We start from the raw sequence: 17050 nt of genomic DNA, 5'->3' as shown, positions 1-17050 counted from the left end.
CATCACTATGAAGTCAGATAATTACCTCACATAATGTAGTAATGTAGAATAGAAATTTTCCAAATGCTCAACCTCGTTTAGCCTCTGATGTCATTCTTCAACAGTTTATAATTTAGTTACTGATGTAAACAGTTCCAGGCTTTCTGGTTTCAGAACAGAGCTTCCAAATTACCACACTAAATAAATATATAACAACTAATACAGCTTCATGTTAGTTGAACAACTATAATTTAACTCTGACAGTGATGCATTTATACTCTTATTCCATCACTTGAGTTCAGAATACCAAGAGAAGACTATGATTTGAAACAAAAACTAAATCCTCTGATGCCTTTTTTTGGAAAAAAATATGCCCAATGCTGCACTCATAAAAAGCATTTCAGAGAGATGAAATTAACCACATTTTTCCTCGTCTCTTCTCTACTTGAAAAACGGACTTGGCGGCTCAATCAGTCTGAAGTCTTGACTTTCTTTTTAAGGGCGACTTTGGCTCAGGGTAGGGTCGTCGACCAACCATGAAGTCGGTGGTTCGGTCCCCAGATCGTTCAGTCTGTATTCCGAAGTGTCCTTGGGCAAGACACTGAGCCTCACTGTGCTGATGGATTATCTATGAATCTGTGAGTGAATGAAACTTTGAGTGGTTTATAAGACTGTAATAATCATTGTATGTACACTAAATGCAATCTTTCATCACATGTTGGTTTATCATCAGATTTCTCCCTCACTCATAGGGCTAATACATTTATCCTGCTTATCCACAGAACATTTGTATTTTTCCAGTGATTCTTTCCTATTAGAGTTAGGTGTATGATGTGTGGGGAGTCAGGCGACTGAGGCAGGGGGAAATGTTGGGGACATCTGTCTAGATAAAAAAAAATGGGAGGAGCAGAGTGATCAGAATGAACCAGTCTGGAGTCCTGACAATTAGAAATGTCTAAAATCAATAAGAATGTGCACAGATAGTCCTCTAAATACTCAATATCAACTAGTTGAATCACACAACCAGTTTGTAAAAGCCTGCCAGCCTTTAGCGCTGTGTTGCAAAAGAGCTCTCGACTTATTAAAGACTGCTGTTAATGCATCAGTGCTACAGACGTGTTCTGGTGATAGCTCTACGGTGTGAGGTGTATGTGGTTTAGACACTTAAAAAAAATACTATATATTAATGTCAGTGACAATAGCGCAGTTAAAATCCTGTTTCCTAGAATTTCATCCTTGAAATGTTCCTTGTCAATATCACACCTAGGGAAGGTGATATCTTTTTTAATGGATGGAATCAATTGATCCACATTGAGCATTAGAATAAAGCTAGAAATGGCTCGTCATTCAGACACTGGTTGTCCTTCCACACCATCTTGCACATCTCCAAGTTACAGATTCAGGAATTTGGCAGTTTTCTTAGTCTTTCATATCGCTCACAAACCTAGGTCTTTTATTGAATGCCTGCGGGGGAACAGCTGCACACGTCTAGAACAGTGGTGGGTAGACAATTGATTTGCTGCCAGAATATCTGACCTCTTTCGGCAAAGCAGAGCTATATTTCTTTGCCGATTTTCTGCACGAGGGCTTGTTCATCGCCTCATAAGGGAACATGCTACACACACCACATTGGCTTATTCGAGGAGAACAGGGTCTTTGGGATATTGCTTGAGAGTTGCTTTTCATGATAACATAAACCATGACAAGCCAAACTGCTGCTCGAGTATTTCTATCTCCTAATCAAATATGATCAAATACTTGAGGTAAACATTGAGTCTTGATGTAAGTAGTTTTAATACCACAGTGTATCAAAAGAGATTGTGCGGCAGAAAAAACCCTTTCACTTTTATATATATTCCATTGATTATTGTAGTCTATTATAATTATAACTATTTTTACATTATTATGACTGATGTATAAACATGTACATGAAATTATTGTAATTCGCATGCAATGTTGCTGAGCACAAACGGAAGAGAGGTCTTCTTCATCGTGCATTGAATGGCACTTCATGGATGTTATGCAAATTGCTCAATTTCAATTAGCTTGAATTGGATACAGAAAATGGAGTCAAGTCTAAGATAAAAATGTTTTTTTTTTTAATGAAACCTATATTTTGTTTGAGCATCTGTGGGATTTACTATCTATCTATCTATTGTTATAATAACCACAAGAATAGAAAGTTAGAAATGGTAAAATATAAATACATGTGTTTAAATATTTTAGGCCATGTTTTCTGCCACTGGATCTGAATTAAAATATAACAAATATAAAGTAGATTTCATGTATTTACACAGACGGTAAATCCAGATTTCTGTGAGCCTTGTTGTGGGTCAGGGTTAAGCATATAACTGTGTGTTCTTCCCTGAATGAAACAGTAATGAATTCCTCCTCAGCATGAATGTGGGCATTATTAGGGTCAGTCAACAGCTCAGTGTTACTGTGGAGGCTGGACCTTGAACGCAGCACAGTTGGTCGTCTGCCACTTCACCTCTACGTCACTTCCGCCACACAACCTTCTCCCAGAGTTTTGTCTAAGATGGCGTCAGTGCAGTTAACGGATGAGGAGCTTTTCTCCGAACTGAAGCTCTTCGGCTTCACGCCGGGCCCGGTCACCGAGAACACCCGCCCCGTGTATCTGAAGAAGCTGAAGAAGCTCCGCGAAGAGCAGCAGCAGCGGGGCTCCCGGGCCGGGAAGACGCGCAGCACCGCGGCCGTCAACAGCAGCACTGGCGGCGGCAACACGGCGGGATTCAGGCCAGCCAGCCATGACGTCACGCACCTGAGCTCCAACAGGAGACCGGGCCGGAAGTCTGCCGTCCTCGGCTTCAGCTCCGACGAGTCTGACGCCGAAACTCCACTGAGGAGAAAGGGCCTCAATCACAGTGGCAGGGCGGACCGGAGCCCCGCGTTTCAACAGCAGCCGAAGATAAGGCCTGCCGCGACGCCGACCGGGGCGAACAAGAGTCAGTATGGCGCCGGGAGTGCGCTGAATAGCAGCGGCTCTTCCCCGGGTCCGGACGGAAAGAGAGGTGTCTCGTTGGGCTGGGGGGTTCGGGCAAGATCCAGCCCCGAGGCGGAAGGGGGGGATTACGACGAATCGGGAGACGAGGACGATTATGAGGGGGGAACGGAGAAGAACTCTCGCTCTTTAAACGGTTGCGGGGCGCCTCACTCGGTCACTAGCAAGTTAGCCGGGGATTACTCAGACTCGGACGAGGAGGAGCTCGGGGCCCTTGCCGCCGAAGACCGGCGGCGGGACAGACTGGAGACTCGGCGGAGCCACTCGAAAGCGGCGTTCGCCCGAGGGTCCCAGACGGGAGGGGCCGCCAGAGAGGTTAACCCGCCCGGGAGTCTAAACATGGTGGGAAGTCGGAGGGAGGAGGGGGAGGAAGACGAGCTGAAGAGAAGGGACTTGGACCCGCCGGGAAGCTCGGGGAGGCGAAACTTTCCTAGGAAGTCCATCTACGTGTCCCTCGCCGAGAACCACAGACGAGACGCCGGCAAAAACAACCACGTCGACAGCGAGGACGGCTCCTCCAGAAGCGGCGGCGGCTCCAACAGGTTCAGCATCGGCTTGAGACCGCGCTTCACCAACTACAGCAGCCTGTCCCAGCCGTACCGGGGCAACCACTCCAACCACACCGCCCCCAACCACTCGTACAGCCAGGCAGCGCTGAAGCAGAAGCTGTCTGGCCCGGAGGACGAGCTGCTCCAGCAGTTCAAAAGGGAAGAGGTGGCCTCCCCCGGCAGCTTCAGCGCCCACTACCTGTCCATGTTCCTGCTCACAGCCGCCTGCCTCTTCTTTCTGCTGCTGGGCCTCATGTACCTGAGGATGAGGGGCTCCGGAGCCTCGGAGGCGGATGGAGTCAGTAAGTGTCTGATTAGATGTGTCACTCAAAGTTTCCCATGATCCATCCCCTCAATGGGTAAAATGTGCCCACTGGTTTAGGTCAGACAGGCTAATCCATCCCCATGTGGCCTGGTTGTTGGGTTTGTGTGTTTGTTTAGTTTTTGTCAGGCTTCAGAAGAGTGGTGTACCCCATGTAGACAGAGCTGCTGTGGACTATTACACCCGCCTGTCCTGCAAGCAAAACACTACCTTGTCCTTTGTACAAACTTCAGGAGATTCCTATCAATAATCAATTTTCTTCTTCACCAGTGTAAAACGTGAAGCAGTTGTTCCAAATGTCAGCAACTATCATACAAGCAACAGATCATCCAGTGCAGCTATGAGCCTTCACTGCTTCAACTAAGAAGAGGCCTGATTTGTTGTCAACAAGTGCAAACCATGAGCACAGGTCCTGTCTTCAGTCTGTCCCTCCTGCAGGTGCAGTCGCTGCCTGTGCTTTGTGGTGGCCGGAGCTAGCAAGACACCTGACAACCATAAACCACCAATTTCGAGAAAATGTCTAAAACGGCTTCTAAATCGATCTGATGCATTTCTTCTCAAGCAAATGACTTCTAACTGTCTCCAGACATTGGCTCAGAGCTGGTCTGTCCAGGCTGCCCTGCATCATCACACTTTTCACACACTCCACACTCCCAGTGGGTCTGCTCCCTGTGCAGACCTCCGGCTCTTTAATACAAACTGGTTTCAGCAATAACACGGTAGAAGGAATGCTATTATTAGTCAACAACTATAATTATGCACTCATAATTAAAATAAAGCTTAACTTAGGCAAAATTGTGACATTACCAATTCCGACAGGTGATGTGTTGCACATTCCTGCCAGCGGTTTCACCTGATCCCACTGATCTGCTGCACACTAAGAACTGGATTCACTGAACCCCAAACCCTGGATGTAATAAACTCCGTATGAATCCGTTCTTCCAATGTGACCAATTTCCCCTCAATGTTCAAAACCAGTGTTGTTGAATTGGAGGAGAAGCCAAACGATAACACTTCAATTTACAACCTTGAACATTGCTTTGACTTTCAGCAGTTTAAACAGTTTATTTCACACATGACAGTCAGGTTACTTTCACACTGCTACACGTGTATTTATTCGGTAGAGCTCACATTAGTGTTTAACCAATAATACTATTAACTTACGCTCATCATAGTTTTTTTTCTCAGCTTCCCACTCGCCCAGTGAGTAAACAGCCAGATGTGGGATTGCAGACATTTTCTTTCAGCATTATAATGTGTACAGTATCATTCTGTTCAGACTCCAAAGTGCCTGGCTGATGTGGTGAGGCCTCAAGGGCTGAGCTTCGTGTACAGACACTGACTCACGTGTGAAGTGATGTCTGCGCCTCGCTCACATTTCATGTCTCCAAACACGCCGTCTTCTTGTACAAGTTTTCCTTCCCACCAATCCAGCTGGTGCTTTTTGCACTTCTGGTGTGTTTGGTTTACCGTGCACTTTTAATGAGCATGCTGTTGTTTCTGTCCTGACTCTACCACTTTCTGTGTTTTCCTTGCAGCTAGGAGCCACCCTTTTGGCAGCGACTTTGACTCGACTTATGTAAGTAGATATTTTCCTTTGACCCCCCCCCCTCCTCTTCGGGTTCTGTGTACAACAGCTAGGTTGCAAAGTTTTTGTTCAACATGTTTAGCACAGGAAAGGCGATGTGTACAACCTGGAATTAGATGAGCATGATGGATGTGAGTGGTGGACCCGGTTGAAGTGCTGCCATGCTAATGAAATTAACTGGTTCTACTCCTGGCCCTGCTGCAAACTGTCCCAGAAACAACACTACCCCTCAAGCTTCGGATATTTTCTGTGATGTGCACTTGGCATGAAAACTGAAGAGAACCAAACGTCTGGCTGGGAGTTGTTTCAGATGTTTTTACATCAACAAATGTTGATTTGTAGAGCCAGGTCAAACTGAACTGAATACTAGTCATAACTCGCATTAGGTTTTAAATTCATTTTAAGATTTCCCTAAATCCCAGGTTCTAGATTATACAGATGCCCTGAGCCGAACCAGGCATATTTTAATAGATTAGCATCCGCAAGAATACAGCAGATCAAAATACGATCCTTACTTTACTCTGATGTGTTTTTTCCACCTCAGCCTTCTCATGCTGCAGTGCTGTGCCCCGATATGACAGCCAGCCTCTAGAGTGCAGCACTCTGCTGCAAATGTGAGTGAAAATATAGAGTCTGCAATTGTGGAAAATTGTCTGATGGGCACGCCAGTGAGTGACTCCCAAGTTCAAACACTAGTGTGTCTGGATTTGCCTAGTGCCAGCATATGCAAAAGAACAGCATCCAAAAACGTTCAGATAGCAGCAGTCAGTTAAAACAGATGCTCCTGGTAATGTTAACTCAGTGAGTACCTTGACCAGCATTAGCGAACATAAACTTGTCTGTTAACTGATTTATATCGGTTCTGAAGCTGGTGTTTGTTCAGACTTTGCAGATACAGGACTCTAATCAGTGTTTGAGCCATACAAATTGATCCAGACATCACTGCTAGTTTGCATTCAGGGTTGGTCCTGGCCGAAGTTTGGGCGGGGTGTGAGTGCGTGTGTCGATGTGTGTGTGTCATCGCGAGAGACAAGCTGAATTATGAATGAATGAGAAGCTACGAAGAAAGATTTGACTCGTTTAAAGAAAAGTATCGATCATTACGTGATGAGCGACGTTAAAGCTGTACAGGGTCAGAGACATCAGCTCCGTCTGGGTGTGTGAGGGAGAGACAGCGAGAGGGGAGCAGCAGTCTGTTTGTGGCGCCATTACCTTTCCCTAACGTTCTGGTACTATCATACAGAAGCTAGGCAATTCTTTTATAGTAATCAACCGCTTATAGGCATCAATTTAGCCAGGACAAACATGATCACTCCTAGCGGTTTCAACTGAACTAGAATTTTGTTGGAAAATGGAGGCGGTATGAATTCTGCAGGAAACCCCTGCTTATATTTAGCCTCCCTTAAGGTTTACAACTAATCAAAATGCCACCACAAAGTTCTAACATAAAAAATTAACTGTATTTCTGTTGGTGTGTGTTTATTTTTTGCAGGACAAGGCAGATAAGGACCTGATCTTGAACTTGCTGCTCAATCTACATGACCATCTGGCCAACATCGCTGGTAGCTATAACCCCTCTGTGTCTTCTGAGTGACTGTTCGATGTGTCGAATAAAGACTTTTCTCTCAGGAAAGGTTCTCTCTCTTTTGTTGCTGCGATGACAGAGTGAGCAGCGGTTCTTTATATTCATGGAGTGTGTTTATTCACAGCTCTTTCACTACAGAAATGCGTTGTTAAGCGTGCCATGCTTTTGGTCACAGTATCAATATGCAATCATGAGTATTAACGAGTACTAATCCAATAGAGGGAGTTAATGTGCTTCAAGTAATTTAAAGGTTTGTCAGGTCAAGGTTAGAGAAAGGTGTCAGTGGGGATGGTACATTATCTCTGACCATTGATAAGACCAGGGCCTTGGCATAGTTAAACGTTTCTATGTAATATCAGTGGTTCCCATTAATTATCTGTACTGTAGCTGCCTTTCATATTGTAATTTGTCCCACCACAGCTTCTTAATTAACCAAAAAGTGTTTATACTTCTCATAATAACACAAGAGATCTCAAACTTGGTTTGTGCAGCACTATTTGCAATGTGCTCAGGCTATTGCGAGCTACAGTCCACAATGTTAACTAATCTTTCACTCTATGTTGTGCGTGAAAGGGACCTTTGTGCACATTGCATGTGAACCTTTTCACTGACTGATACTAAAAGATAAACATTTGCATCTAATGCACAGACAAAGGAAAAGCAGTACATTGTGAAATGGATATGGAAGTTCCTCACGCCAGCATATGTTGTAATGGAAATAGAGGAACTTATAATGACAGGTGATTATATCTTTCTGAAAATATCCAGTGGTTTGACAAACGCTCATAAAGCACTTTATTAGGAACATCTGCACACCCGCTTATTCATGCGTTATCCAATGAGCTGATCGTGTGCAGCGGTGCAACAGAAAAAAGATGCAAATACAGGCCAGGAGCTTCAGTTAATGAATCATCAATTGATCAGTCAGCAATTTCTCTGAATAGAGCCAAAAAAAAAAACACTTCAGTGAGCTGCAGCTCTGTGTTGATGAGAGGTCAGAGGAGAATGCTCAGACTGGTTAGAGCTGACAGAAAGGTTACAGCAACTCAGATAAACACTCTTTACTGTGTGACCAGAAAAGCTTCTCCAAATGAACACCACAATCAACATTAAGGTGGACGTTCTACAGCAGCAGAGACCGCATCAGGTTCCTCTCGTGTAGGCTAAGAAGAGTAATTAGAGGCTGCAGTGACACAGACTCACCAACACAGGACAGATGAAGTCACAAAACGGAGTCAACCGTATGAATCCATGGAGTGATGTGGTAGAACAGGACATTGGCAGCATGAATGTGCTGATGACCAATCGGTTGAGAGGGTATGATGCAGTCATGGAGCATAATCTTAAGGCCTTGAAGAACAGAGGCTGTTGAGGGAGCAAGGAGATCAATAATTCCATTTCAGTATATTCTTAATGAAGTACACAATACATGAAATACTGTTCAGTATTCAAAATCTAATGTGATTTAATAACTTGAGGTTGGGCTTCTCATACAATCAGACCGGAGAGCTATTCTTTACTCTAAACTGAATGTTAAACATTGTGTTGAGATGAATTTAGCCAGGGTGTGTGTCTTTTTCTCGTCACTGATGGTTTGAAACTGTGATTACAGGCCAGCATGACTGTGGAGACCAGAAGTGTCCGAACAGGAGTCTGTCCATAGACGAGGCCTCCGCATATTTAAAGGTACGTCCCCATTAACCAGAAACAGACCGCAAGAGGCCATGGGATTCTTGGTACTTGCATATTAGAAAGGAGAAACTGGAAGCTTGATAAGTGTTTTTACTGAAGTGGGTCAAGGGTCACTTCTGAATATTGTGTTTGTGGGAATTTTCCCACCTGCAAAACATCAACCAGGATAATCAGCAGAGGCACAAGGACAAAACTCCTGTAAAGTGCAAGTTGCTATGTTGACGCAGCCGATTATAATTTCTGTAAAGTTGCGTAAACAGAAGGAAGATTGACTTGCTATGAACAAGCAGCAATGATATAATGTAAGAGCAGGGATATCTTTTCTCTGATGATTCTGACCTGCACACTCTGTCTACATATTCTTACACTCACAGTATATTATATTATCTATTGTATCGCCAAATACTTATATTGATACCCGTACTATATATCATATATTATATCATACTCTTTGTATATTCTTTGTATATATAAGTCTATATACACATATTTTATTTATACATGTGTACATGTTATTATTATATTTTACTATTATTATTATTATTATATATACTGTTGCTGCTATTATTACTATATACTGCTATTATATTGGTATAATTACTATCATATATATTATATACTATATATACTGTACTATCTTTTATATACTGTCTAACAATAACATTACCATCATATCATCAGTACTTATACCATCATCTGCCACTGCACCTTATCTACCTATTTTATCTTGTGTTTCTGTTTTTATTCTTTCTACCGCAATATTTTATATTTTATTCTATTGTATTTTATTGTATACAAATGTACCGGCTGCTATGACGACTTAATTTCCCCTCGGGGATGAATAAAGTAATCTATCTATCTATCTATCTAATCAGGGATTTAACTTTGAAACGTTAAAGTGTTGCAAATATTTATATTTGTAACATATTGAACTGAAACTGGGGGGGAAATTGTCTTGACTGTTTATATTGAGTTGAACCGTGTGCGAGCAAATGGGCAAGACTGACTTTTAGAAGAGCAGCAGTGTGGCCGCTCAACCCCGATAATATATCCGCCCAAATGAAAGCAAGATGTTCCGTGATACAAGCATTAGTGTGGAGGAATCTGATGCTGTCTCTTTCATCAGTTACCCCTTCTTTCTTTTTATTTAGGCCCAGAATAAGGAGTTTGAGTACCTCGTTATCAGTTCTCTGGAGTGGATAGTCCGGACAGGACAGGACGTTGGGATAAGGTAACTCACAATTGAAATATGGTTGCTGATCACAAGCTCCATCTCGCTGTCTGTGTATGTGACATGTGTCCTCACTCTCTGTGTGTAGGCTGACTGCACAGGTAGCCGATGAACCAGTGACCGACGTGTCTGAGATCTACAGGCTGGAGTCCACACATCCCAAGATGCCCTTCACGTGCCGCTTCCGCCGAGCCTTCCTCACTGTCATCAGCAGAGTCTTCCTCATCGCAGTTGGTGAGACAAACCACAGCAAGCCCAAAACATGATGTCACAAATGACTAAACGTATTTAGTATTTTAGATTACTGAACAGAGCTGTATGTGCATTAACTGTGCCTCGAGACGCCCCAAGTAGCTGTGTTTGAATTTGTGCATCCTGTGTTTGTGTGTGCAGTGGTAGGCTGTGTGTGGAGTTTGGTCTGCTATGTCAAGTATCGCTGGAGGAGAGAAGAGGAGGAGACGAGGCAGATGTACGATATGGTGGAGAGGATCATCGGTAAGGACCCCCCACAGTCACTGGGCCGTCAACCAATTGAATACAGTGTTTCCCCTAGGGCACTCTTTACCAGCGGAGCTCTCTGAATACCCTGGGACAAAATTCTTAGGTTCTAAAAAATACTGAATTAATGAATACTTTTGTAAGTTTGAGATGAGTCTGTAACTCTTACTGTTTTTTTTTTTTACATGTACAGACGTATTAAGGAGCCACAGTGAGGCTTGCCAAGAGAACCAGGACCTGCAGCCCTATCTGCCCATCCCCCACGTCAGAGACTCCCTGGTTCAGCCTCAGGAGCGGTCAGTACCAATGCTGTCGCAGTTCGATCCAAATACAACAAATATATTTAGGCGTAAAATCACTGGCTGATTATAAATCCTGCTCCTGTCCCACTGTCAATCTTGAGTTTAGATTTGCGGCACTTTAACACCTACCTCAGTTGGCCTGGACCGTCTGACTTTTCAGTTTATTCCAAACCAAAAGAGGTGGTTTTCTTTCGTCTGGATCAAACCATTCATTCATTTTCTCCTTAAAATCTAAAAGACTACTGTTTTCTATGCACTGCATGAAAATAAGTTAGCAAATACAAAAGCTAGATTGACAACATACCAACATCAGACGCACACCCGTCTACAGACCAATCAAGGTCACGTTTATGCAGACTTAGCCCACATAGGTGAGGACGACAGGCAGTGTACTCCTGAAATTTGAAACCAAAACTAACTGGATCAAATACAATCATTTTCGGACGACGGTCCAGACATGTCCCTGAAAACTGTTCAGCATGTTGTTTATTCTTAGGTTGTCGGTTCCAAATTTGGGCTCCGTAGAGGCTGAAAAGGCTTCACCTTATAAAGTTTTAACCTCAGGAGCCGCTGGTAATCTTGAACCGGCCGACCTGAGCAGTCTCCAAGGTTCACACTGGTTCAGCAGATCGGATAAGTGTTCTGGATCTAAGCTGCTCAGCGATTTATTGACCAGTAGTAGGATTTTAAAGTTAATTCTTTCTGAGACTGGTAACCAGTGAAGTGATCTGAGGACTGGAGTCATGTGCAGCAGCGTTCAGCTGGTGCTGCCTCAGACAGATTTGTAATGAAGAGCTGATTACAGATCGACGGAGCTCTTTTTTCCTCAATGAAATCACATGCAACAGGTTGATCTGAGCCATATTAAAATCCTATTTCAAGGAAGTGGAACAAGAGATGCATTGAATGTGTTTGTGTGTGTTGTGTAGTTTTTCTGGAACGGCTAGATATGTTCTTTTGTGAATTTAAAAAGGGACATTTTTTAGAAGCGACAAGATTTTTTTGCCACCACTGCGATAGGTGTGTGTAACAGGTTTGGGACATGATGTGTAGTTACTGCTGTCTTCTGTACCTTTATGTTTAAAGTCAATTTAGGATGCAACATCAGAAAACGTGATGCCTCAGGTGAGGAAGAATTTGTGAGACATTCTGCTTCTGCTGTTTTACAGAAAGAAAATGAAGAAGATTTGGGAGCGGGCTGAGAGGTTCCTCTCAGCCAACGAGTCCCGCATTCGAACAGAGAATCAGAGGATCGGTGGGCAAGACTTCCTGGTCTGGAGGTGGATACAGCCTTCTCTCAATTGTGACAAAAGCTCACTGATGCCCTCTAAAGTCTGGCAGGGGAAAGGTAACTCGCACTGACTGTTTTTCTTGCTCAAGACTATACTGGACCAGGAAAGCAGGAAATTCCCTTAGGCGTTTGTCTATAAATGTTAATTCTCCATTTCATTTGGTGCTGACACATTCACAGCACAATTATTTTTCTTGTTTATAATTAGTGGAGCAGGATATCGGCACTGATCTCCTGATTGTCAGAATCAGTTCACAATCAAAAATCCAATTGAATCAGTTACGTCAAGTGTATGCCAATGTGTGAAGCGCTCTTCAGAATTAGTAGAGAGAATAAAATCCCTCTGGCCTGTCTTGCTCTCAGTGCTAAAGAGTTGTGTACGATACCAGTAGGGTGGCTGCAGTAGTCTGAGTTACTGGGGTTGCACAGTGTTCAGGCACATACCAATCACATAACTTTCCCACTGACCACACCAACTAGAGGGTTAGAAATAGGTAGATATATAATTTATAAGGTCCATTTTTGTTTATCAGTGGTAGCACCCAGGTCACCAGTTGGCAATGTGAAAGTGTGTGCTCCATCGCATCAGAGCAACTGAGTCATATCACACGACGAGAGGAGAGTGGACCAACAGGGAAGATGACATTTGGTGCTAAAGACAATTACAGTGTTCTGGCTGTTTCAAAGACAGATACAGAGAAGGGGGCGCAGAAGGCTGTACACTTTACAATAACAGCTCAAAACCGCTCAAAGATCTTTTACGTTATTACGAGGAGTGGATTATCCGGGTAATTGAACACTGCCAAATATTGAACACTGCAAAAAAAAATTCAAGTGGCTTCAGTACATGCTGTACAGACAATGAGCCGACAGACATCTTCTCTTGTCTCTTCTCTTGAGGTGGACAGGTGGAAGATTGAGTGGTATGCAGCCTTTGGACATGAGGTGTTTTTGTGCTGCTTCAGACCTTGATGTTTCAAATTGCCGCTGCATGAAGCATGTTGCCACCTTAGGTCCCTGCACCTTACAGTTTCATAGGCCCTGGTAACATGTCATGTATTGGGAACCTAAACATTGCTCTTATCCGGGGTCATATCGTTTCACTGTGATCACCATGGACCCGTGGACTGCACTGATCCAACTGCGCGCTCACTGAAACTTCGTCTCTCTCTCTCCTTCAGCTTTCCCTCTGGACCGGAGGAATTCCCCCCCCAACAGCCTGACTCCATGTCTGAAGATTAGAAACATGTTTGACCCAGTCATGTGAGTTGAGTCGTCTCTGCTGCCTCCTCGATGAGCCGTCGGGAGCTCATTCCTTTTTCCCCACATTCATTTTACCGTTTGTAAATTCCCTGTATGTGTTTTCTTTTTTTCAGGGAGGTCGGGGAGAACTGGGATTTAGCTATCCACGAGGCTATCCTGGAGAAGTGCAGCGACAACGACGGCATCGTCCACATCGCTGTCGACAAGAACTCTCGAGAGGTACGCTCCGTCCTATGAGCAACTTGCCCTCATGTCTGACATCTATACTTCTGACTACAGCAACATCACACTGTGCTTCTTGCTCTCTCCACAGGGCTGCGTCTACGTGAAGTGTCTCTCTGCAGAGCACTCAGGGAAAGCCTTCAAGGCACTTCATGGCTCCTGGTTCGATGGTAAAGCACCCACTTAATAACACTTAGATTTACAGCACATCAGCAGTAACAGAGTGAGAAAACAAGGATGCTGCGCTGCCACAGGTACAAGTGAGAAGATGAAATACTATCCAGGAAATCCAGTTTGAATAATTAATGAGTTTTGAGCGCCGATCGGTCAAATGGCACGCAACCGCAGATGCTTGCAGTCAAGTGCAGACCTGTTGCAAGTGGAAACTAACTTGAGGAGCATTTATGATTTATTCATTTCATTCATCAAAAACCATAACAACATTGTAGTGTAGAGCTCATAGATCAATACATTAGTTACATGGTTTGTGAGGGCCTGCTGAACTTTGTTCCTATTACAAGATTCACAACTTGGAATAGAACAGCCAACACAGTAAGCGGATATAATAGATGAAGTTATCGATGTCCGAGCATGATGTGTATCCCATCACATTCAAGTGTTTGGCTAACTTGCTTAACCTCGAAATGGGTTTACCTGCTTCTGATGATAACAAATTAGTAAAATATGCTTTCACATTCACTCTTGTTAGGTTTCTTATTCTGCCAATTTCTGTTTTCCTTGCCTTCGCATCCTCTGCAATGATGTTCACGCTGAGAATAGCGAGCTAGTTGTGACTTGTAGCTAGCTGTTCACTGCAGCTCTGGGTATTGGACGGTGAGATTTGTCAGAAAGCAGTTTTGTAATGCTCCAGCAGGGTACACCAGAGTTGCATAGTGCAGTTCCAAGCCTCCAGGGAGCGATGACAGATCACATTCTCCCAATTATTAGTATGTTTCTTCAAAACGGATTTTTAAGCTGTTATTTTAGGGTTTACGTTTGATCTAGGATATTTAGGCAACGGGGGCCGTAAACACTTGAAACCGCTTCACCTTTTATTCTAAAACTGCAGTGATGCGATACAACTTTCATGTTGAGACAGGAGCGCCGAACCCTGGTATTTGGAGAAACGTGAAACAGCAGTAAACAAAATGCCACATGTAGCTATGGACATCTGATAAGCTCAATGTATCGAAGAACACTATGATGAGTGGTCAGTGACTGTTTCCTTCTCATCTTGACAGGTAAACTGGTGACGGTAAAGTATCTGCGTCTGGACCGATACCACCAGCGCTTCCCACAGGCACAGGGCTCCAGCACGCCCCTGAGGGCCTCCATCCTCCACCTGAAAGCCACGGGCACCACGGACACTGCGGCCAGCCCGCAGCAACACGGCTCAGCCAACTCTTCAGGCTTCTCATGAGACGCCCATTAGCATTAGGTTGAGCGTCATTTTCTTCTGTGCCCTCCCAGCGTCACAGCACCAGTCTGCTGCTGCTCCTTCGCTGCTTTATAACGGGGAAGACTTCAGTCTGTGCCACGGGAGAGCTGGTTCTTTTTTTTCGTTTGTTGATTTTTATTTTTATTTTTCAACACAGGATAATTGCAAGAAAAGCTGTTCTTCGTTGCAGTTGTTTGTTTTCTATAATCATTGTATTAGAAATGTCATGGATTTAACAAGGAAGCCAAGCTCTTCTGGAATATTTAAGATGTGTGCAGATACTCCAGCCCTCCCTCCTTCTCTTCCACGGTGCAACCAGCTCATCCCATGATGGAATTCATCTGGGCACTGTATAAAAAAACGGCTGCATGTTTCAGAGTATGCCTCTATGTAAGCTTTCGATACAACACAGCGTGGATGTTGATTTTTCTTGAAGATGTTCGATGTACTCCTTGTTATTATTATTACTCTGATTATTATTATTTAGTTAAGCAAGGGAGGCATGACCAGATATGCAGCGGGTGTCCTGTAAATACACGTGAATGGTGGCACAAGCTTTATTATTACATATTTTCTATTAAAAGCAAAACCATAAGGTCATTTTTTTTTTTTTTTTTGTTGATGCTGCTGCTGTTGCTGCTGCTCATTTGCCTCAGCAGAGTACGTGTGTATGCAGAGGCGACGAGTCCCTTAGCGGCTGCAGTAGCACAGATGCACACAGTAAAGCTCGGGCTGTAGAACCGAGCCACAGTTACAGTGAGGATTCAGCCACCGTGTGTTTCCTTTGCTCCGTGTTTTCTATGAACGGGCTTTTCTTTCCCTTTGTCCTTGATTTTGAGCGATTGTAACAAAATCAGGGGGTGTACCTTTAACAGTCACCTGCAACTTTCTACTGCAGATATAATCCAATATATCCCAGAGTTATTATCACTTATTACATTTATTATTTACCTCTCTGAAGATGGGTAATGTTATGCTGCCGATGCGACCTCCTGCATTGAATTGGAGTTCCACACCTGTTCTCATGCAAGCAGTGTGTGTGTGTGTGTCTTCACCCTTTTTTTGTGTGTGTGTACGTGACCAACAGACCAGACGAGGACTATGAAGTCAGAACATTTTGTGTTTCCTGTCGTGACGGAAGCTGTTGATCACACAACACGATGCTACCACGCTTTTTTGTCATAAGGAGTACTGTGCGAATGTTGTGGGTTTGTAACACTCTATTCTAAACACCCCCAGCCCCCTGTGAGGAGTCTTCACTGAACTTAGGGATTCCTGATCGCTTGTGTGTTTTTCAGCACCTGTGTATTCAGAAAATGTTTGTTTTTTTTAAACTCCAAGAGATGCTAGAAATTATGAAATTTTTTTAATGCAGTGAATTGAAAGTTGGATTCAGTATTTGCAGTGTGAAATTGTACAAATGATGCACATTTCAAATGTTCAAAATCTGCTTCGTTAGGTAGCGGACGACCCAACAGTGCCTTAAATTTGTGCTTTTAAAAAAAAATAAAAAAGACTGGCACTGCATTACTGGACTATGTACTGGATTTAAGAAACAGAAACAGTTCAAAGGGTGAGTAAGGCCTGCCATAGATGTAGTTTTGTTAGTTTTACATCTTCAGATTTGGTATTTTGTAGCAGTTTCCTTTGATATTAAACCAAATGCTTCTCTCTATTTATTTCATTTTTTTTTAACAGCCATGGTGATGTACTATTTTAATGTCACCTTACCTGTTACATATGTGTCAAAACTTTATCTCATCAAGAATCAAACCGTACATCCACTTCCAAACAAATGTCAGGATGTGTAAAACAACAAAATAAAGTGAACACTTAAAGAAAGAAGCCAGTTGTTTAGTGCATCACTGTAAACTATTTTTGTACACCCAACGGAAAAGTGCACATAAGGCGTCTCCCCTCACGCTGACTGTCATGAGGCTGAATGTCAATTGTTTGATGTGATGCCACCTCTCAAGGCTCGTGCTTCACCCAGAAACCTCATGGAATGCGTTCTCTTTACTCTGATGCACTTCATGTCAACACTGTACATTGATATGTGGTCTGTTATG

The 17050-nt window shown here is 43.4% G+C and overlaps 1 protein-coding gene across 1 annotated transcript; it reads left to right on the top strand.

The window, feature by feature from the left end:
• Positions 1-2495: 2495 nt before the first annotated feature.
• Positions 2496-16826, top strand: lemd3 (LEM domain containing 3). The gene is made up of 13 exons (XM_053414856.1): positions 2496-3851; positions 5410-5450; positions 6952-7021; positions 8657-8730; positions 9888-9967; positions 10056-10201; positions 10361-10462; positions 10659-10761; positions 11937-12115; positions 13240-13321; positions 13435-13540; positions 13635-13713; positions 14785-16826. Exons 1-13 carry the CDS (start codon positions 2519-2521, stop codon positions 14961-14963), a joined length of 2574 nt encoding a protein of 857 aa, XP_053270831.1. The 5' UTR covers positions 2496-2518; the 3' UTR covers positions 14964-16826.
• Positions 16827-17050: the final 224 nt, after the last annotated feature.

Source organism: Pleuronectes platessa, chromosome 22, assembly GCF_947347685.1.
Source record: "Pleuronectes platessa chromosome 22, fPlePla1.1, whole genome shotgun sequence".
Classification (NCBI taxonomy): domain Eukaryota; kingdom Metazoa; phylum Chordata; class Actinopteri; order Pleuronectiformes; family Pleuronectidae; genus Pleuronectes; species Pleuronectes platessa.
Note: the sequence above shows the minus strand (reverse complement) of the source record. Positions and strands in the feature narration are given on the sequence as shown.

Bases quoted from the DNA above. Each gene is read 5' to 3' on its own strand.
- lemd3 (XM_053414856.1), top strand. From the start codon at position 2,519: ATGGCGTCAGTGCAGTTAACGGATGAGGAGCTTTTCTCCGAACTGAAG. The intron at 10,202-10,360 runs GTGAGACAAACC...TTGTGTGTGCAG, and splicing joins AGTCTTCCTCATCGCAGTTG to TGGTAGGCTGTGTGTGGAGT. The intron at 13,541-13,634 runs GTACGCTCCGTC...CTCTCTCCACAG, and splicing joins TCGACAAGAACTCTCGAGAG to GGCTGCGTCTACGTGAAGTG.